The sequence below is a fragment of the Trifolium pratense genome, linkage group LG2 (genome assembly GCF_020283565.1).
Source record: "Trifolium pratense cultivar HEN17-A07 linkage group LG2, ARS_RC_1.1, whole genome shotgun sequence".
Classification (NCBI taxonomy): domain Eukaryota; kingdom Viridiplantae; phylum Streptophyta; class Magnoliopsida; order Fabales; family Fabaceae; genus Trifolium; species Trifolium pratense.
Window position 1 is genome coordinate 33,747,168 of NC_060060.1, and position 22,698 is coordinate 33,769,865.

The 22,698-nt window shown below is 32.0% G+C and overlaps 3 protein-coding genes across 5 annotated transcripts; all 3 read right to left on the bottom strand.

Moving 5' to 3' along the window:
- Positions 1-22: 22 nt before the first annotated feature.
- Positions 23-4,470, bottom strand: LOC123910687 (protein SUPPRESSOR OF GENE SILENCING 3-like). 2 transcript variants are annotated; one of them, XM_045961871.1, is made up of 7 exons: positions 4,427-4,470; positions 3,044-3,407; positions 2,521-2,956; positions 2,001-2,295; positions 1,460-1,704; positions 697-851; positions 23-469 (listed from the first exon to the last, which is right to left on the bottom strand). In XM_045961871.1, the coding sequence occupies exons 2-7, from the start codon at positions 3,376-3,378 to the stop codon at positions 244-246; spliced, it is 1,692 nt and encodes a 563-aa protein (XP_045817827.1). In that variant the 5' UTR covers positions 3,379-3,407; positions 4,427-4,470; the 3' UTR covers positions 23-243. The 2 variants fall into 2 exon arrangements, with proteins under 2 accessions (XP_045817827.1, XP_045817826.1); XM_045961870.1 differs by having other exon boundaries at positions 2,521-3,407.
- Positions 4,471-7,060: 2,590 nt separating this feature from the next.
- Positions 7,061-11,457, bottom strand: LOC123910688 (patatin-like phospholipase domain-containing protein 2). Its single transcript, XM_045961872.1, has 7 exons — positions 10,763-11,457; positions 9,979-10,122; positions 9,159-9,231; positions 8,748-8,853; positions 8,556-8,652; positions 7,651-7,746; positions 7,061-7,568 (listed from the first exon to the last, which is right to left on the bottom strand). The coding sequence occupies exons 1-7, from the start codon at positions 11,306-11,308 to the stop codon at positions 7,410-7,412; spliced, it is 1,221 nt and encodes a 406-aa protein (XP_045817828.1). The 5' UTR covers positions 11,309-11,457; the 3' UTR covers positions 7,061-7,409.
- A 5,856-nt stretch (positions 11,458-17,313) lies between these two features.
- Positions 17,314-21,348, bottom strand: LOC123910689 (probable plastid-lipid-associated protein 4, chloroplastic). 2 transcript variants are annotated; one of them, XR_006810252.1, is made up of 7 exons: positions 20,922-21,348; positions 20,706-20,819; positions 19,609-19,707; positions 19,183-19,257; positions 18,796-18,863; positions 18,463-18,634; positions 17,314-17,662 (listed from the first exon to the last, which is right to left on the bottom strand). XR_006810252.1 is itself a non-coding variant. In XM_045961873.1 (6 exons), the coding sequence occupies exons 1-6, from the start codon at positions 21,063-21,065 to the stop codon at positions 18,562-18,564; spliced, it is 573 nt and encodes a 190-aa protein (XP_045817829.1). In that variant the 5' UTR covers positions 21,066-21,348; the 3' UTR covers positions 17,938-18,561. The 2 variants fall into 2 exon arrangements, 1 of the variants encoding a protein (XP_045817829.1); XM_045961873.1 differs by lacking the exon at positions 17,314-17,662 and having other exon boundaries at positions 17,938-18,634.
- Positions 21,349-22,698: the final 1,350 nt, after the last annotated feature.

Sequence of the window (22,698 nt, forward strand, 5' to 3'; positions counted from 1 at the left end):
TAACATGAAGCCTCTGCCACTGTTTCATGTGCAATAATATTTCTTGATTAACTATATTTAAATGCAGTGAGCAAAACACTCAATTGCAACAAAAGCAAAAATGACTAGAACTAGTCAAAATGGGATCAAAATTTTGGTGATGGCCTCATCAACTCTCACTTTTCAACTTTCAAACTAAATAAATTCAGCCAAAATTTACCACTTCTCTGCAAGTTTTCCATGTTAACGAGACTTAGGCGCGATTTATTGTTGACGGTTTTCTTTTTGAGACTGGCTTAAAGTGTACTTGTTCATGAGCTCAGATAGTTCATTTTCCAATTCCTTCTCAAGTTCAACCAGCTCTTGCCAATACTTCTTCTTCAGAGCCAACTTCTTTTCTTCATTGATTTTTAAGATATCATCTCTCTCAGCCTCGAATTGCCTCATGTCTTTGTCTTGGGACTTTATGAAACTAGAAATTTTCTCCATTTTGTTAATAGAAGATTGAGCTTCAGAAAAGATCAAGAATTGAATCTACATACTAGCCACTCAGTTGATAGCAGATCGAATTTTTTACTTTAGAAAAGATCAAGAATTGAATCTTACTAGCCAAAATTGAAAAAAGAAAGCTAATATGCTATAAATGAGCTATTATATATCGCAAATTTTGAAATGTGTCTCAATTAGTGAACTATAAGGGAATATAAAGAATATTACATATGATTGTCGTCCTCTTTCACAGAAGAATCTCCAACAGCACATATCATTTCTCGTTTTGCTTGCTGCGATTTCGCAAACTCATCTTCCTTTGCAGCTATAGCTTGATGGATGATTTGCATTTTATCAAGGAAAAAAGTTTCTTGTGCATCCATCTAAAAACGGTACATAAAATGATCAGTCATAGAAATATTTTTTTGCATAATCTACCAGAATCAAGAAATACAACCAAGTTGTAAATTCATAACATTCATACCAGTTAGGAACTCAATAATTGAATAAAAAAGAATCAGAAATTTTATTGAGAAAATAGGAAAGACTAGGAGAGATAACTTCTCCTCCAAGGGTTTTCTCTTCTACAATAGAGTCACTACTTACATATTGTATTCATAAATGTTTACGGTATTCAATAATTCAATAAAGACTTGTTGATTGGCTGAGCACCAACATGACAAACTAGCCGACAGAACGAATTGCTCTAACACCCTTAACTTAACTACCCTAATTCCCCTTAAATCTATATCCTAACAATACCGATGAAAGATCACAATCAAACAAGTAATAAATGGAACTTTGAAAAACATGGACAAATAAACTAAGTTGCAAAAGTAAAACACATTTTGATGATTACCCTCAAAATGGAAAGCATCCTCACCAATTCTATGCACAGCTTCTTAATAATAAAACAATCGAGCATTTTCTTAGACAAAAAAATGTGCATTACAAGAATAATATTAATCTAATTTTAGTCTCATAACAGTACCTCCTCCTTGTTTTGTTGATGATATTCTTTAGTACGTTCACGCACAACACGGCTTTCGACAGTTGTTTTGCGTAACCTCTCAGTTACTTGACATAAAGTGTCTGCAAAGACTTTGGATTTGAGTTGTTCTTTAGCTATCTTCTCCTTAAAAATATCAAGCTTTTGACCATCATCATTGATGTGCTTTATCTTGCTCTCGACCATCTCTTGATATGATCTCATTTCAAACTTCAATTTTGACTTTCCTAAACAAGTATGGATATATCATATATCAGCAAGACAGCAACATTCATTCCAAATACTATACAGAAACTGAGAAGGAAAAGCAATTTCCTTAAAACAAACAAACAATATCACCTAACAGTAAACAAAGAGAAGTATTCCTTCTAGGAATTCTTAAACTACCAAAGCAGTTAAGCAATTCAGTGTTGTCATATTCAAATTCATCATAAATTATTTCAATCCCTGATCTTTCCAAATAAGATGAACAGCTCGACATAGAATATAGACAAAAAACCAATTAAGGGAGAGTAACAATGACCTCCAGAGTGCTTGTTGAAAATATCCAAATCTTCTCTAGTAGCCAGGTAACCATAAAGTTGGCGTTTCCCCCCTGGGACAAATGGATTCTTACAACGATCCCAAGCTTGCCTATCTCTTCCTTGTTCTTTGAAATGCTTGTGGAGCCGCACAGCTTCTAAATAGCCGGCTGTGGATACTTCAAAAATCAAAACACTCATTCCTCGGTGCCCTCGCGGACCATATGACTGTCGAGCCTTCAATGCAGCATAATCACTGAAGCAATCAAGGAGTTCTTGGTTCCCCATTCCAGTCCACTACAATTCAGCTCAATGAGGTTAAACTACAGTGGAACTTCATGTGAGAAAAATTTAAAGAAAATAACAAAGGATCAAAAGACTCTTCCAAGATATACATAATTTTGTTTAATAGTAAAACACCAGCAAGTAGCTGCATATGCAATTTAAAAAACAAATATATGGAAATAGCCCAAGACTATATATATACTTCATCAACCTAGAAAGAAATAAAATGTAGCGTACATTCTCGTTTTCATCTTGCTCATATTTTGTATTCATGATGACAACCATTGGAGGCCAAACAATTTCATGATCCTTGACTTTCTTATCAAGACCCTCCCATAGTCCATGGGCTTCACCTACCATTAGCAATGAAGCTCCTCTCCTGGAGCACTCTTCCTCCAAAGTTTCAGCAAATGCTCGATGCAATCTCACCCTTCTAACTTTTACTGTCCTCGAATGATTAAGAAGGGGCTGCAATCCCTGATACCAATCAATAGCCCCGGTACCTCCTTGGCATGCTGGGCAGTGCAAGCGTATTGCTTGTGAATTGATCTCCTCAACTTTCAGTTTATTTAAAATATCAAAGAAACTCCTGAACCACTTGCTCTTCATGCGCCCTTCATGGCTTTTCTCGCCTGTGTCTGAGTCAGTGTCATCTAAAGAAAAATCATCATCACTATCAAACACAATATCAGATTCGCTATCGAAAATTTCATCATCAGATGAATATAATCCTTTCTCTGGTGTTGGAGATTTTACTGACTGTGGAGGTAAGTTGCTGTTATTCGAAACTCCATTTTCGCTTCCATTTAGAGTATTTGGAGAATTGCTTTTCTCCTGTAGGTTATTGTTGTTGTTAACTACCCCTGATCCACTATTACCCCTCTTTGTCAGATTCTGGATAACATTTGGATGGCTCCATGCATTTGAACTAGACTTTGGAGAACACCAAGCTATTGGGATCACCTTGGATTCACCAGTTTGTTCTGCATTCAATTTGGTATCGGCTACTTTGCAGCTCAACTGGTTGAATTTGGAACCGGAGACTCTATACACACTTCCCAACATTGGAAAAGGATCAGCACTATCATCAGCCATAATTCAACTTTCACCACCTAATGTGATTTCTGTCATTTCAAAGAAAGAATGAGTATTAACCGCGTGCAATGTTCAGAGAAAACACAACTTCCAGAAGCTTCATTAGGAAAACTACATTAAAAAATTGTGCATGACAATGAAATAGAAAATCTAGCTTCAAAAGTTGTTGAGCTACCACTTGGTTTCATAAACAGTTGGTCATAGAAACAAGCTAATTTAAAAGCAAAATGATTAAGAATTAATAAAAGTGTAAAACTTGTAAGGACCTATTTGTTACCTAAAAAACTTAAATGAACTAACTGTTACAAACTCGAAACTTAAATGACTTATGAATGCATTTGGCCTTCATATATCAATGAAACCGATTTATGTATATAAGGCTTAAACACACTTTCGGGTCCTCTATTTCACGTGAATCAGAATTTTGATCCCCCAATTTCACACATTGTTACAATATTTATCTCAAACCAAATTTTTGACCCAAAAAATGATGACTTTCTCCCGATGTCGAATTTGAAGAGAAATACCAAAAATTGTCTCTTATACGACAAAAAATCGGCACTTTATGGCCTAAAAATCACCATTACTAGGGTCGAAAATCTAGATTACGACCGAAATTGCAACACGTGAAACTCGAGACCAAAATCCCGGCTTTTGAGCTAGGGGACTAAAATGCTAGAAATCAAAAGTGAATCTAAGCCTTTATCTAATACATTCATAAACCAAAAGCAAAAAAAATTAGATCAATTCAATCACAATGTCAATTAGAAAACCTTTTCAACAATTTAGATATTGATGTTGAATATTAACCACTATCCATTCCTAAAACTCAGCATGCACAATTATATAAAGCAATTGAATAAATTTGTCATTAACATCACATTTGAGACATTGCATTGCATCGTATTACAAATTTAAACAAGTTTATGTTTAGTAGCTAACTAAACAAATACAATCGAATTTATCCACATTACATTGAAAGAGATAAAGGAACAGAATTGCGTGAAAAAAACGAAAAGAAAGGTGCATGGTAAGGTAGTGGCGGCACCTGAAGGTAGTGATGATGATAGCTGCTAATGTTGCTGATTGAGGAGAGAGAGAGAGAGAGAGAGAGAGAGAGAGAGAGAGAGAGAGAGAGAGAGAGAGAGAGAGAGAGAGTGGACAATGGAAGTGTGTCCAAATCTATTTATAAGCCAATAAAATTTTGTTTCATTTGCATGTATGCATTATCTTACTGTAGATTATTACAAGGGGTACTTTTGGAACTATAATATTAAGGGTAAAGAAAAATGATACTACTGGGCCCAATTGATAAGGGTTTTTAGTCTCCTTAAATATGTGGTTATGTGTTCGACTTCTAGCTCATACGTATTGAGAAAATTTAGTTGAAAGACGAAAAACTCACCTTATGTGCCTCACAATTTTTCAATGGAAATTAGTTATCACTAATGACGGTGAAAATTTCATATGTTAAAAAAAGATGCTACTAGAACATAAATGTTGACACCTATATGTATTAAATTTCAGAGATACTCTTCACTGTATTTTATCGTTCATAGATATAGGATTTTTGTAATAAAGAAAGTAAGTTGTGTTGTTAACTAACTTTACTACTTAATTAACTATAATAATACACTCCTCTTTTTTTAAGTTTTTTTTGTTTGACCACCAATTTAATCTGGTTCGGAGGTCAGTTCTGGCATTAAGTGATTTCAACCTCCTCTCGATCACAGTTGCGGGGATTGAATCGTGATCCTCCCTACCAAGTTTAGGGTCAATCATCACTGAACTAACTAACGATTGGTTTATGCATTATTTTTTACTACGTCAATGCACAATTATGATTAGTGGCGTTTCCAACTTTTTGGAGGTCATGTGGGATTATTAAAAACATGCCCTAAAAAATAACATCAATAACATTAAAAATAATCATTTTTTTCACTAATATAAAAAACGTTTGATAAATAAGAAAATCTATATCACACACATCATAAAACTATAATATAACAATTAGCTATAAAGCATCTAAAATTTTTATTCACAATAGAACAATCTCAAATATTTGAACTCTACAATCTTTCATTTGAAAGTCCACAATCTCTTGTTTCATACCCTTTCATTTATTAATACTATTATCGTTTAATTTTTTTTAGGCCCCCATTTTTATGAGACCCTATGTCATGGCTCATGTGACACATGTATCAAAGACGCCTCTGATTATGATCACTAATATATTTAATTATCTATTATAAAAATTAAAAAAAAAAATATATTTTGAAATATTCGTTGAAACAAATCGAACAATATCTTATTTGCTAACATTTGATTTTATATATTAATAAAAATTTATCGTCAAAGTAAATTATGTGAATAGTAAACATGACCTTTTTTATTACATCTTCGGTCTTTTTTTTTTTTTAAATTATTAATCGTAATTTAAACATTTTGTAAACTTTTAAGAATACTTACGGTGAAGAATGGATCCTCTCATGTGACTTAAGCTAAATTTTTTTAAGCCATTGATTTGGAAGTAAAGAGAAAAAGAAAAAGCAAAAAAATAAATTTAAGGGTGATGATTAAACAATTGAGCAATTGAGAAGAAAAAAATTTGAAAGAATTCATTCTCTAATGTAAAAAATAATGGTGATGATTAAAAAATATTTTTTAACATCATTATTTTTATTCCTTAGTATTTTGACTATTTTCCATTTTAATAATCCATGAAATAGGGTTGAATTTTGAGATTTTTTTTTAATTAAAAACAAAAAAGAATATGATAAATTTTGATATCACATCACAGGTCATAGAGTAGGGAGGGGACCACTCCTATACGTTTTTCTTTTTTGAATAAAGGGGACCACTCTATATTATACTAGTGGTTCCATTATGGGCCCAACAAGATAATAAGCTATCCCATACGCATCATCCTGTTGGTTTTCTATGCATATTTGTAACCCTTCATTTCAATGTTTTTAGCCAGGGAGATGGAAGTATATCATTATTTGGAGTAGTTTTTTTGTTTTTTAACCAGGTATTATATGCATACAACTGTTTCAAGTTAAATAAAACACCAATCAATGGGTGGCAAAATTCATTTTCTATCTCACAAAACTGAATCGAAACATGCGCATAAATAAATTGCTAAAAATACTACTTTGTGCTTGTTCCGTGAGCTTAACTCAGTTGACAATGATATTATATTATAAATACAGGGGATCGGGGTTTGAACCCCGGTCATCTTACTTTATCCATCTTAAGGATGAAATTTCTAGCCAGCTTGACAACAAAAGAAGATAGACTACTTTGTGCTTGCGGAGCCACTTTGTAAAATCTGTAGTATACCCACATTGTATCACTTGAATAAAGAAGATGTATAGATGTGGAGGCAAATTCTTCATTAACTTTATATAAACTAGTTCTAGATGCTATATTGAGGGATTTTAATAATAAAAAGAACCCAGAAAATAGTTTATTGGTGGGCATATATATTAACTACTTTTGTAAGTTCTTCCAAATAATTACACAAGTGTTTATATCATAAGATAAATGTAATTATATAAATAAACTAACTATTCCAGATGTCCCCTTAATTTGTCTCCAAGTACAAAATCAAGTACAATTTGTGCCCTTAATAAATAAAACTTCAATTAGCTTCTGAATATCATAGGACATCATTTCAGACTTCAGAGAAAATTCAGGTGCCATAACTTTCATAGGGAAACTGATTAAAAATTCTAGTTTTCTGTAATCAACAATAAATCTATTTCAAACTACATGACAACCCTATTTTGTAAATTTAAATAAAATGTCTCTACTTTCTTTTTCTTTTTTCACCCCTCTTCTCATCCAAGGCATGAATTCAATCGCAATATACAATAAATATATGAAACAAATGAGATTTATACCCTTAGAAGTAATGAACTGCAGACCTCCCCCCCATGGTTTTTTGCTAATGTGATGTCCATTTCAAGGGTAGCATAATTGAATTCAATTTGTCGTTTCCTCGTGCATCTTCAATCCATAATGCACTGTTATACAATGCTATTTCCGAATGCAGGAGCAGGAGTATCATCTTGAACTATTGTTTCAACTGGGTTTTCCTTTGCCCAGACAGCAGCATCAAGATATCCAAGCTCAAAGAGTCGGTCAAGAATTACATCTTCTGCAGGCTCAAGTGCCCAATTCAAAAGCTGAAACGGTTCCACCCAAAATACTCATCACTCATCTACTTGTTAAGAAGATTATTATGCTAATCACAAAACTCAGGGTTACCTGACGGGGTGTAGATGCATTCTCGGGATTACAGTCTGGACTTATTCCTATCCCTTGCAATCCTATACGATTTGCTGGAAAAGCACAAACACGTACCTGTAAAGCAACAAATGTTTATCAACGTTAAAATGTGATAACAAACTAGCTAAATTATAAATCTTTTTAATCGCAACAGAATTGAAGCAAAACAATTGCAGTGCATGAATACTTTCAATAGTTCGCTTATACAAACACACACGGCTTTCTCTTGATTTATATAAATTTCTTCAATAAAAGCAAAACCTACTCATATTCATGGCATTCATCTCTTCTCAGATATCCTAAGAAAGTCAGAATTACTACTATTTTGTTAGCCATCAATTTATTTTAATACCTCAATTTAGTTGTTGAATAGAATTACGCAGTTTCAATTTTTTAAGCTCATCACAACATGTATACTAATATTTCAAAGGCTCACTTTGAAACTGAAAAGTACCGTAAATGAATAACCTAAAAAAACATTTCAGACCCTGAAGTTTACTCTTAATCAATCATTGGTAGATTATCTAAATATTGTATGGGAATATTATTCAATAACCATCTCAATAGTATTGTATAACACCAGCCCTCCTTATGAAACCATGTAATAACAGACCGAGTATGCAATCATCATTTACTTATGCTTAAGCTCCTGCACTGGGCCTGGATAGATGTACTCACTAGAAAAAGTATTCTGATGAAAGAATTCCCTCTTAAATGATAAATGTGACACAGAACTAAATTAATAGAAAGTACAGGCATAAATTAATACATACTCCAAAACCAATTTTTTTTTTGTAAGGCCTTCAAATGCATTTAAACAGGGGTATCACTAAATAATCAATCAAATAGGTAAATAGTCCAATTGTCAACAAAAAAAAAAATACCGTCTGTGATGCGGATGTCGGTGGCATAAACAATGTCAACCCCCCATCAATGCATAATCGATTTCGAAACATCGTTGCTGGCTTTGGTGCAAGATATCTAGAGGGAGTATAAGGTTTGAAATTTTGTTAAGCATCTATAAAGAGTAAAATCATCGCATGCAACCAAGGTAATATACTATACTGACAAATCACCCTGGAATAAAGGAAGAAGTAAAAACTGCATTGATGAGATCTTCCTTGGAATCAAATTGATCAACCAACAAACCCCTGGGTCTCCAAAGAAGCTGTGTCACAGCAACTGCAACAGAAGTACACTGTACATTAAGACCAGATGGACTTGAAAAAACTTCTTCAGTCACTACTAAAGACAACTCTAAGGAACTCATCCAAATTCACTTCTTGCCCCCAAAGTAATTTAATAACTAAAAGTAAAATAACAAATATAAATTGTTGTAGACAACTACACACTACGTTCTCTCTCATTAAGTATACGTTATTTCCAGCTCCAGACTTAAAAAATAAGGAGAAGACTTTCCAGTTCAATTCATTGTACAAGCCAATTCTATAATTAAAATAGCTGAAGTGCAGAGCATCCAATATTACCTCGAACTCTCCCATTAGATCTTATATGAATATCATCTGGCAAAAACTTCTGAAGAATATCACGCAGAACAGCCTATGGAGAGAAACAAAGTATGCCACAAAAGTAAATTATACATATATCTTGTAAAGAGCACTTTGAGATTTGAACGCTCATTTTTTTTTCTCTAAAAAAACACACATGCATAAATCACAATTAAAGAAAATCTCAACTTTCCATCATGGATAATAACTTAGTGACATTTTCACAGACCTCTGTATATCATATAAGCTCCCATTCATATTAAAAAACAGTTTTATTGATTAACATAAATATCATCAACATTTAATCTTGTAAAAATGCTGAAGTGTTTTTTTTCTTTCCAAATCACTAATAACTGATACTTAATATACTTTCGAGATAGGTTCTACCTTAAAGTGGCATTGCTTCAAAGGAAAAAACAGTGGAGAGCTAACCACTTATCACATGATCTCGCACTAACCAAATCCTATCTATTAAGACTCTTTTTGGCTCCTACAATTCACAGTGATCTTATTTTAGTTGTCTCCGTTCTCCAAGGTTCTTGTTAGCAATGTAATATAAAAACAACTATTATTGGCACAGTTTGTGCTCTAGAATTTGACCTTTGTTGTCCCAATAAAAGTAAAATTTCAAGTTTCAATACAAGGTAAACTGGACTTTAGACTATCGTCTATCCACACTTCAAGCTCAAAGGATTCTTGTCAATGGGGCATTAGACCAAGATCAAACAAGAATTGACAACTAAGATTGACAGCGAGAACAACAACATGAAGTACTTTCAGTTCAAGAATAGAGGCATACCCCCAGCCTAAATGCAGTCCCCCGATTCCGACAATCTTCAGCCAATATTTTAGTAGCACTCAAGGCTTCTTCCATACTAGCTCCAGAAGCAATCACAGCACAGACTATAGCTCCAGCAGAAGAACCAGCTAACGGTGTGGTTTCCTAGTCATACATCATAAAACTATCATTATAAACTCAAGACTCAAACCATGATTTCGGAGTTTCGGACATAAAATTGTTTCCAAAAATGGTGGATTAAATAACTTGCACCACAAGCAAAGCATGCCAACAAAAAAATACAGAGTCAATAACTTGCACCTATCAAAGCATATTCCAATTTTACACTTCAAAATGAACAAGATACTGTAAATAAACTCCATAGAACCAATGTCAAACCTAATTCCATAAGCATCCAATTGAAATCCATAGATAAAGATAAACATAAAAACCTTATCAACAATTCCCATTCTATTTCAATTAGTAACTCTCAGGAACAAAAGCTCTCTAACTTGAAACAAGACACTACACTAAGACCGTGTTTGGATAAAAACCTTAATTAAAGGTAAACCTACACGAGTGCTTATTATATAAGTTCTGATGTATAAGCTACTTTTATAACAAAAGGTAAACTAAATTCAGATTGTTTACATATAACCTATAAGCTTGTCTTGGCGAACTTATGAAAATAAGCAGAAAACGACTTATCAACATGTCATAACTCATAAGTCAATCAAAATTCCAAACAATTCCTAATTGCTTCTAGAATTAAAAAACCAATAAAAAATAAAAAAAATTCACGAACCTTAATGTAACCATTCTGAATGAGAAAATGAGCGACTCCGAGATGATAAGGAAAGAGTAGACCCGCGGCGGAGAAGCTAAATCCCGGAGTAGTTACAACTCGCCGATTACGTTCCGCTTCAACATCTTTCACTCTCTGCTCCCAAATCACATCAGGTTGAATCTCATCTTCCATAACAGCTCCAATTCTCTCCTTCTCATTGAAAATTACAGTCGAACTCGAATTCGAATTCTCGAACATTGAAACAGGATCCGAATCGGAGGCGGGAGAATTGCTTTTAATTAGGCGCGAAGCAATGCCTAAGAAAAGTTCACCGGTTACGACAGCGAAGGATTTCTTTTCCGGCGGCGGAGGAGGAGAAGAAGAAGGAGGAGGAGATGTGGAGTGTTGTTGAACGTGTGGTGTGTAACTGAATTGAGTGCGCTTGGGTAGAAGAATGGAGTTAACGTCGTTAGTAGAAGGGAAACGGAAACGGTAACGGTAACGGTGAGATTGAGAAGATGAGATAAGGGAGGAGATGGTTGGAGTTGGGGCCATGCATACCATTTGGTTAACGGAGGAGTAACGGAGAGAGGACGGTGTGAGGACACGACGGTACTTAATCCTCTAACCGTTGTTACTCTTTTTTCGTTATTTCGATTTTCACGATGATGAATGAATGTGTTTTCGTTTTGGACGGAGGTAGCTATTTGAACCCCATTTTTGTGGTAATACACCAAACTAACTTTCTTACCCAATTCTAGTTCTAGTGGGGTACTCAAGTTTAGTTTTTAAAAACATCATAAAGAATATTGAGTTTTTGATGAAATATTCAATTTTATTTTATTTGGTTTTTGGCACAAGTGGTTCAATCGACCGTCTAATTTTGTTCAGATGTCAGTTCTGGTATCAAGTGGTTCAAGCTCTCTTCCGATAACGGTTTCGAAAAATCAAACCATGGTCCTCCCTACCAAGTTTAATGTCTGTCACTGTTGAACCAACTAACTATCGATGAAGGGAGATTCAATTTAATCTCTTATAACTATGATACAATATAAATAAAATTTACATTTGTTGTGATATTTTTATATTTAAAATAAATTAAGATGAATTTTGTCTTCTTTAAATTTGATGGAATTCGAGTATTCTATATCTACTTTAAATTCTGACCGGATAAAAGATAGACCCTAACTCCAAATGCGATTGGATTCAGACATCCAATCAATTGTCTCAACTCAGTATCATCTTGTACTGGATTTTTATAATTTTTTAAACAAAAAAATAAATAAAGAATTCGTGTAATTTAAGAGTTTGTTGAATGGTTTTTAAGTTAAGAGGAGTAAACATATAATTTTGATACGAACGAGATAGGTTTGGGACTGGTTCAAGGTACGCAGAGCTGTCAAAGGGGCCGGCCCGGTCCGGCCTGGCTCGGCCTGGAGGGGCCCGGTCAAATAAAGGGTCCGGCCCGCCCCGATCCGTTAACTTCATGGCCCGGCCCGCTTAGCCCGGCCAGATAAGCAAAAGCCTACTGGCACGATGGGCCGGCCCACTAATTTTCATAGTTTTTTTTTTTGCAAAAAAAAAAAATATATTATACTAAATTTATGTTATATTTCTCAACTAAATCTTCAAGAAGGTAATTCGTATCCCTATATTTTCTCACATAATCTCCCAAACAACAATATCTTCCTCTTTATCCTCATCAAACAAACAAACAAATCTCTAACAAATAATGTCATTCTAATCCAATAAGTTTTTTGTTATATTATTATTATTACTACAAAAAAAATATTCCAAGTTTTATATCTTTCATTCATCCATTGTAATTTAAGTAAAAAAAAAATATAAAAGAATTTAAAATAAATACAATAAAAAGATGATAGGCTTAAAATAACCATATTCCAAGTTTTATATCATCCGTTGTAATTGCACAAAAAAAAAAATATAAAAAGATGATATGCTTAAAAATAGGAATAAAACAGATTATAGATAGGAATAAAACACAAATAATAACAATAAAACAACAAAAATAATTAAAAAAATTATATATGAATTTATGCATAAAAATAGGACCAAAATATAACAATAAAAAGATTATACAATTTTTTTAAATATTTTTTTTAATTCTATAAGGGGCCGACACAAAAGCCTGTGGGCCGGCCCATGACGGCCTATGGAAAAGCCTGACCCGATAAGGTCCGGCTCGATAAGGTCCGACCCCCTTTTTATGAAGCTCAGCCCATGTAAAAGGATAGGGCTAATGGGCCGGTCCGATAATCCGGCCCTTTTTTACAGCTCTAGGTACGCACTTTGTTTCTATGTCTATAATAGGAGAACTAATTTGTCTTAAGCATTAAAATGTCAGAGATTAATTCAAGTTTTATTATTTGTCACATGCTGAATTGAGCCGTTAGAAAATTATGAGGAACAAAATGGTTTTCTTTTTTTGTTGAACAAAATGGTTATCTACTAAAGAGTTTTTTTAAAGACTCTTCTTCTTGCGAGAAATAAATATGGAAAATGCCAAACAGTGTCCTTGGGGCACTGTTTAAGGAGGCAAATATAGTAATATGACATTGAATTTTGTGCAGTCGACCTCTCGAAATTTTAAAAAGTGTTATTTTCAATTTAAAAATTTCCTTTTTTGGTTTCCTTAACCAGTGCCCCGGGGACACCGGTTAGCATAACCCAATAAATATATAGAGTTGTTATGACACTTTGACAAAATACAACCATGTACTTTTATCAAGAAAAGAAATAGAATACAACCGTCTATAAGTCACACCCCAACTAATAAAAACATGTTAAAATTGTTATGTCAGGTGTCACGACTGGAATTTGAATCTCAACTTCTTTACTTTTGTGTGTGAGTTTATAATGACTTTGTGATTTCGTCTGGAAAAAAAAATAAAAAAAATCCAACCAATGTATTAGTACCGTGGGAATTAAACTACAATTAAAGTTGAATGCACACTTGCGTGACTTCTAGAATTAATTTAGATGAAATAAATTTAGGCACCATTAAAATTAATTGTTGGCTCACTTCAAATCTCACAGGGAAGCATTAGCAGTTAATGAAACTTTAAACATCTCACAGTTGAAATCTAATGGAAAACTTCAAATTTGAGTACTTAAATGAGTCTCACATGGACACATCATTAATTTATTATTTTTTAATAATAGTATCTAATAGATACTCAACCCCTCCAACCTAGCACTTCTTAAAAAGTTCCAAAATAGGTCCCATCAATAATTCTGCATCATTACAATAACTTATTATTTAATTATCTATTTTATAATATAAATTGATTGAATGATAAAATTACAAAATTAGTATGTACTATTTTATTTTTATAATTCAAAAAAATAATTAAAATTTGAAATTTAATTTAAAATAATATTGCCAAATTTAAAGAATTACATAATTAAAAAATAATTTAAAATAACATTACATAATTTTAAAAACAATTAATTTTGTGATGTACCAAAAAAACAATTAATTTTGAAGATGAAGATGAGTCCGCCTATTCAAAAATTGTGTTTTTGTGATGTACCCAAAAAAATTGTGTTTTTGTGTAAATATTCATTAATTAAAATTGAATATATAAAATAAAGTGAGTCCCATGAAAAGAATATTTTAATGAAAAATAAAGTGGGTTTAAGAAGAGAGAGAGTTCTTATTTTAAAAGTGATACTTAATAGGTACTCAAATGGGTGGTACTCCAATGATAGTACCTAATAAGTACCATAAATACCTAATATGTAGTACACTATTGCAGATGGTCTAACATCGAAAATGAATACTCTTTTGTTGTTGCAAGTTTCAATAGGGGATGGATTCGTAGATGAAGAGGATTGGTTGTATCCCGTTGCTGTCACTTGTCATAGCAATTACTCCCTCTGTCCTAAAACAATTGTCCTTGTTAACTGTTGACATTTATTTTTTATCGTATTTTTTTACTAATGTATAAAGACAAATATTAGCAAATAAGATATTGTTTGATTTGTCTCAATGAATATTTTCACAATATTAAATTTTTACAATTTTTCATGAAAGAAAACTAAAAATATTAATGATTCAAATTATGCATTGGTATGCGTAAAAGACCATTGTTTTGGGAGGGAGGTAGTAGCAATTATAACCTTTGATTATGGAGTTTATCATTGTAGAGCATGTGGAAAACATATTTATCCACATAAATAAATTTTTATGTATTATTCATAAGTTTATCAAAATAGTTTATGAAAATACAATTTATAAAAATACAATTTTCGTCAGTGAGAATTTATGAATTAACATAAAAACTTATTTATTTACATAAAGTATTTTTCATAAACTTAAAAATTAGTAAATCCAAACATACCCATAATATTTTATAGCCTATTAGGAACTGGGATAATAATATTGAGCTGGATTAGTAGTTCGTATTTTTTTGGTAAGGGATTATTAGTTGGTATAGTTCTAATATATATTTTAATTTTATTAATTAGTTTCAATTTTTTTTACCAATTTTATAAGGGCATATAGTTCTTTTTTTGACGCAAGGCATATAGTTCTAATAATGTACTATAAATAATGAGATTACCGATATGTGTATAATTTATTAATTATTAATTTTAATTTTTTATATTTAAAATTATAGTTTATGTGCTTAATTATATAAATTATTTTCTAATCATATATTTTGTTTGTTTTAATAGAGTCTTTATCAAGGATGAAAATTTAACGCAGCACATGATAAACTTCAATATTAAGTTATTATAATATTATATTATATATGCTGACTCATCAAACATTATGACTTATTTGGTGGGAAAGATAAGAGGCATGGTAATTTTTATTTTTTTTTTGATATAGTGACATGGTAAAATGTTTGTATCATATTTTTTCTCAATCAAATATTTGATGACACATAACACATGTTTCTTATCATGTGTGCGTCAAACACATCATCGGATAATGTCATATCTCTATCCAACTTCTTATATTATTTTTTGTTTCTATTGTATTTTTTGTCCAATCATGTCTGTCTTATCGTGTCCTCTCTATATATAAAGTCTTGTAATAAGACTCAATTAAACAATTTCACATATTATTTTTAAAAAGAAACACTATGAATTTTTCTCGTCTAGCTTTTCTTTTGTTGTTTTTCATTCTTGTTCTATCACACGTCAAAAGTGCTGATTGGAACAATGTTCCATTCGAGCAAAATTATGTTTCTCTTTGGGGGCAACAAAATATGCGACTTCTCGATCAAAATCGGGAAGCTCAACTCACGTTGGATCAAAACTCCGGTAAGACATGCATAGTTCATTATATATACGCAAATTTTATTTATTAGAAAAAGTTAAAATAGTGACAAAAACTCAAAGAAGAAAATTTCTAAATTTCTTCACTTGAGTGTTAGCGACACCAAATTTGATAAATAATATAATTTTCCTGTCTCTAATTTACGTTGTTATTTTAACCTTTTCTAGTGATTTTAAGGCAATAAAATTATTTAACAAAAAAATTCTAACAATTGTTTTAATCTTAGGTTCTGGTTTTCAATCCATGGAAAGCTTTGGTTCCGGATGGTTTAGCATGAGAATTAAGTTGCCTCCAAAGGATTCAACGGCAGTCATCACAACCTTTTATGTACTTTTTCTAATATATCAATATTATTGTGATTTTATTTTTGCACGTATATATATGAATTTATTTTAATTCATAGTATTAGTTTACACTTTAAACTTAAATAATTTTATTATTGCTTCCAAATTTCTATTTGTTGCAGTTGATTTCAGACAAGGGACCTACTCGAGATGAAATTGACTTTGAATTTTTAGGTGGCAATCTTAATGAACCTCCTATATTGCACACAAACATTTATATTAATGGGCAAGGTGGTAGGGAGCAACAATTTCATTTTTGGTTTGATCCCACGGCGGATTTTCATGATTACACACTTCTTCTGAATGAAAAACACATAGTGTATGTAACAAATATTCTCATTACTCTTCTCTTTTTTTCTTGCCTTGTATTATTTTTTGTTCCTGTAGAATTATTATTTTTTATCTTTTTTGTAAGGATTTGAAAAATCTCAAAATTTCACATTAGGATGATATTAGGCTTAAATAGAATTTATAAACCCCACGTGATTAATTTGACATTTTAACTTAATATTCTCCTTTAAATAAGTTAGATTAAACCATATTTTTGTGATTGAAAAATATGTATACAATATTAGGTACGTATGTTTGGATTGAAATATTTTAGAAAGGTGGAGAGGGCTTACTTTTCTCTTTTAAATTATTGGCACTATAAAATATTTTTTAAAATTAATTAACTGCAATTGAAATATTATACAATTATTCATCATATTGTTCTCTGATTTTATTTATTTTTTAAATATCAAATATATTTTAAAATATGGACTTAGCCTTTAAAACCCTACCAATCAGACTATTAGATATAATGAATTTTCGATAAATAGTTTCTTTTATTTACAGTATTTTCCAAAAATAGTTGAGATGACCTTTTGAAATCAAATTGAAGATCCTTAATAATTGTATGTACTTTTTTTATATGAAAATAATTGAAGATCTTAGTTTGCAAATCTAAATATTAGTTTGTTATATGAAATGTTTCAGATTTTTTGTGGATGGCACACCTATAAGAGTGTTCAAGAATAGCAAAGATAAAGGAGGAAGTTATCGAACACAAGCAATGAAGGTTTATGCAACAATATGGACTCATCCATGGGGCTCTGGTGGAGTTCCAATTAACTGGAATGATGCACCCTTTGAAGCTCACTATAGATCATTTGGCATCAATGCTTGCCAAGCACAAAGCACTAATCTTCAACCATGTGATTCCTCTATGTATTGGTGGAATGCTCAAAAGTTTTGGGAGTTAAACCCTCTTCAAAAACAAGCCTACAACAACATCCGAAACAGCAGCTATTTTATTTATGATTATTGTACTAAACAACCACTGAGTCCTGAGTATCAAGTTGAGTGTCAAGGTTTATCTATAGACTAACTCAATAGTATTTCATTAGGATTTAAAATTTGTTTCTGTTTAGAATAGTTTATGATTTGTTTTCTTCTTCAAAAAAAGTTTATGATTTGTTTTTTATTTAGAGATATAATTTAAGAATATATTTTATATTAATTACAGTATTTTACTATTTTATTTTATGATATAACTCTATAATTTGTTTCATGATTTTACTTAATTGACTTTCTAAGTATTTATGCTCAATTTACAGTATTTTACTATTTTATTTATGCTCAATAATTTCGTTAGGATTTGAATCTTTTAACCTTTAGTTCAAACCAGTTGAGCGGAACAAGTACCAACTAGAGCTCATTGTAGCCAAGCAGAGTTACCAAAATCAACATAGCGTTTGCTATACACAACAATTCAATGGGCTGACAATGTGTATGCGAAATTGAAATTTATAAGCTAAAGATTTTAGAGGTAACTTCAACTGTGAAATTTACAAAAATGTATCTAATGGCCTAATTGTTGAGTCATTTGTGTGAAATGATGATGTGTGATTGTGGCATCTTAATTGCATCTCTCAAATTTCGGATAAGAAGAGAATGATATATATCATTTATTTTGAATGATAAGTATATCATCTTATGCCAAAGTTTTAAAATCTTGGTTTAAATAAATATAATAGAGAGGAAGCATAAAAGGACAGAAATTCTAGACACACAAAGTGAACCTTTATTTCTTGACTTGAATGTTGGTAGCATATAAGTTCATGCGGAAAAGCGTAAGTCGAAGACATCCACTATCAGCAGCAATTCTTGGAGAACACACTTCAAAGAGGGACTCTATAGGATGGATCTACCATTTTCAAGATAAACAAGTTGCCCCTATTACCTCTTGATATTCTGTCAAGTTTAAGGCACAAGAAAGAATTTCATACTAAATCAGAATGGAATTCTAACCCTGATCACTTAATATTAATAATGCATTATTGATGAAAACTATTATGTACTACTTTGATCTTATATATGCAATATGCATATATATTGTGTTTGACAAAACTCACCTCAAATCTTCATCCAAATAAGTAATTTCCAATTGACCGTGACCAGACCCGGGTGATTTTATAGGTATCTGTAATCAGCATTGTACACTCATTTGTCAGGAAAACGTATTCTTCATGTAGTTGGATCATCTTTAGTCACAAATCGCATACTCAGTATATCGGTAGCGTTTAGATCAAGACCAAACGGTCGGGTGTCAAGCTCCATACTTTATAGTTTTAACAAAAATTTACTTGCTTTCTGCACCGTCAGATCTAAATACAACAGTTACGGTCACTGATGTTCTTACTACATGAACGCGCAGATTTGTGATTGCAGACTTGAACGTATGATCATCTGTTAAAATATGACAAATAGACTAAATAAGAAAATTCATAAGCTGAACATACCAGACTACCAATCTTGAAGAAGTCAAACTTGACAGCCACCTTTCTTGAGTTAAGTGGCAGTAAATTGGCAGTGGCCTACAACAACAGTGGAAACTTGAGGGATACAGATTACGAAATATTATGAATTTGATGAAGTTAAACAGATTAAATTACAGTTAACCGATTATTAAGATTTATTTACTTATACATTTAGCAGCTAATTTTTTGGAATGGCGTTTAGCACCTAACTAGGACTTGAATTATCAAAAATCTTGAAAATGGTCTTCAAAACATAATCATATCAGCATACGTTGCAAAACTAAAATTCGCTAACACCAAAGTTTCTTGAATTCTACTATTGAAAAACTCATATAAAAGCCAGATTTTTATTCTCGTTTCAATTGCATAAATTTACGCAATGTAAACAGATGTCCAAAACTTTAGTACCTGGTTGTAGAAGGGCCAAGTTTCTATATTCTGAGCTCTCAATGTATCTGCATTAATTGCCTGGTAGATCTTTCCATTTGGTCGCAGGAATTTCGGTCTCTAGGATAGTTTAACACCAATTAATTATCACTTTACCAAGGCAAATGAACATAAATATAAAACCATATTGCAAAATCAATCATGTTATAATTAAAACAACAAAAAGGGAATTATAATCTATGTATAATTCTTTGTTTGAATTGAGATCAGCTAATCAAGGAATGTAAGTTAAGCAAAATTGACTTGCTCATTATTGTTATGAGTTATGACTTAATCTATACCCCAATTCTCAATCATTAAATTGTCACTCCAAGTATCTATTTATTTATCAGTCATAATATATAGTTAAAAAAAGTAATTTGGCACAGTGTGGTTCATAAAGAATCATTTTAGTTAAAAAAACGTAGGGTTTAGTTTTCTGTAACGGCATTCAGTTTGGTTTGAAAACACACTCAAACAAACACATAACCAATGAACCATTCAATGTCAGTTAAGTTTTACCGAGGACAGTTTGTTTTTTCTTCCGGACCATGAACTATCCAAATTTTAGACCACGATAAAGAGTGGTTATATATTGAGAAAGACTCAATGCTCTCCATAGAGCTATGACTTAAGATAAAACCTATAAAGCTGGACAATCCTCGTCTTAGAAGTCTATTTTAGGGGGTTGATCGAGTTAGACCCGAAACTTAAGAGTCTATTTTGTTATCAAAAGAACAAAGGGGAGTGGTCTAGAATCATTATACCATGTACTACTAATTACCACATTATTTTTTGGCGTAAATCAGGTATCTCTGCGCACAACTGCAAAACCTAATCTCTCGAGTCTTGTGGGACCCAAATGAGAGGCAAACTCTCCCTAACAGTTTTAACGCTATAACCCATGACCTTGGTTAACCTTAAAGAGACCCGCGTCATCTAATCTAAACGTTGTTGGGTTCTAATTACCACATTTTGATGAGGATGATAATTAAACTTCAAACAAAATTGTCTTTAGCATTTGCGATACAGTATCATCAGATTCCAGAATAGTGCATATAAAAGTTCTACAAACAAACCTGTGTTTGCAAAATTGATTGAGAAGTTGTATATAAAAGCTCCCATTTTCCATTGAGCAAATCAGAGTTAAGAGGCTCCTTAACACAATTCATAGCCTCAAGTTTACAAGCAATCTAGACAAGAACCACACACAATCAACCATAAACTAAAAAACCATAAAAGACAGTGAAACAAAGCCACATAAACATAAATTATTATGCAAGAGTAACTTTAACCTTGTCCACACGTTGTTGATCTTCAAGAGTAGCCTCTGCGCCACGGTCAAGTGGTGAAATTGTTTCATAGAGCTCAACTTTGAGGCTCTGGATATCCCTTCCTTTGCCACCACCAGTGGAAAAACCTTGGAAGAATGAAACCATGTTCTTCCATTTCTTAGAATTAGCTACGGATGATGATGGTAATATGATGTGGGTGGTGTTGAATTTTGGTGGTGGGGGTGCGAAAACAAGATTTAGTTGTGATGGATTGGAATCAATTCTACATTTGAATGGAAGAGTAGAAGTGGGAGTGAGAGATGAGTCATGCTTATACACTAATTGCCTCTTTGGAGTGAGTAATTAACATGTCTCTTGTGGGAGAATACAAAATTAACTAGTACTATACAACAAACAACAAGTGAGGAAGTGAGTACTAATGTGTAAAAAAAATTCATAAATTTAGTAGTTTAATTTCTTTTCTTATAAAAAAAAAATCATAGTGTTTTTTATCTTGGTTATTCAATGAACATTTAGTTAGAAAAAGATCTTACATTTTTTTGTGATTTATAAAGTGTAGATGATTGGTTTAATCCCAACTCCTAGTATATAATATATATACCCCTAACTCCAAAGGGAAATGGTTACCGGAAATCTTTTTCGAGTCTTGCGCGCATTACATTCATTTTTTAAAATCTGTCATCCTTTTTCGTAATTCAGGGTGTCAATCCTCCTAATTAGTTGTTTTCTTTTACCACGTCATACTTGCCTCATATTTATCCAACCGGAGTCAGGTATAAGTCATTGGATTGACTTGTATGTTCGATTCCACCTTATGAGGTCCAAACAATTTTTTATCGAGCTCAGAGATGGTTTGACCGTATACATAGTATGTTGTTTCTTAAATTAATATCGAGAAAAAATATAAATAGCGAGAAATAAAGGAATGTAGTAATTAATTATTCTGTTAAATTATCTTCTATTAAATTTATCTTTTTATTATTCTTTTTTTGGTACATAATTTATCTTTTTATTTTAAGTCTTGTCTTTTTTTGGTTACATTTTAAGTCTTGTCTAGTGTAATAAAAAGAGAAAATTTATCTTCTATTAAATTATTCTGATAAAATATCTTAAATTTTTCTTATGTGTTAATTAATTAAATTAATTTGATAATTTATCTACAAAAAAGTAACCCGATGTATCTGTCAGACATAATCTTAATTATGAAGCTGGGTTGCTACATTGTCACAGTAGTGGACAGGCACATGCCAACAATTCAACCACCATGAAAGTTGCTATATGCACACCACATCAAATTCTTGGTGGTTGAATACTTCTAAATGTATCTTTTTCCTTTGGTGTTGTACCAAACGCCTTGCGCTCACTCTTCACTTATGCCATTGTCATACGTTTCCGGTAGAGATCATAAAATATTGTTCCGTGAACTTTTCTCAAATGGTAGGAACATCACATTATATATACGAGAGTTGGAGTTTAAATTTCTGACACTTCACTTATTCACCTTAAGAGTGAAATTTTTAATCGCTAGTCTATCTGACAAAAAATAAATAAATTATAAGACATCTCCTATTTGAATAATAAAGGTTAACTATTTTTATTTTTAGTCTTAGTAAAAATTATTTTCATGTTTTGGTCCCTCCAAACCATGTTATAGCTTCTTCGGTCTATCTGGAAAATGGTTTTTCTCAAATGTGATTTACATTTGGAGTTGTGCTATTTGCACACATTTTTTTGCCAATATTGTATCGACACTTAACATGATATAGACTGATTTAAA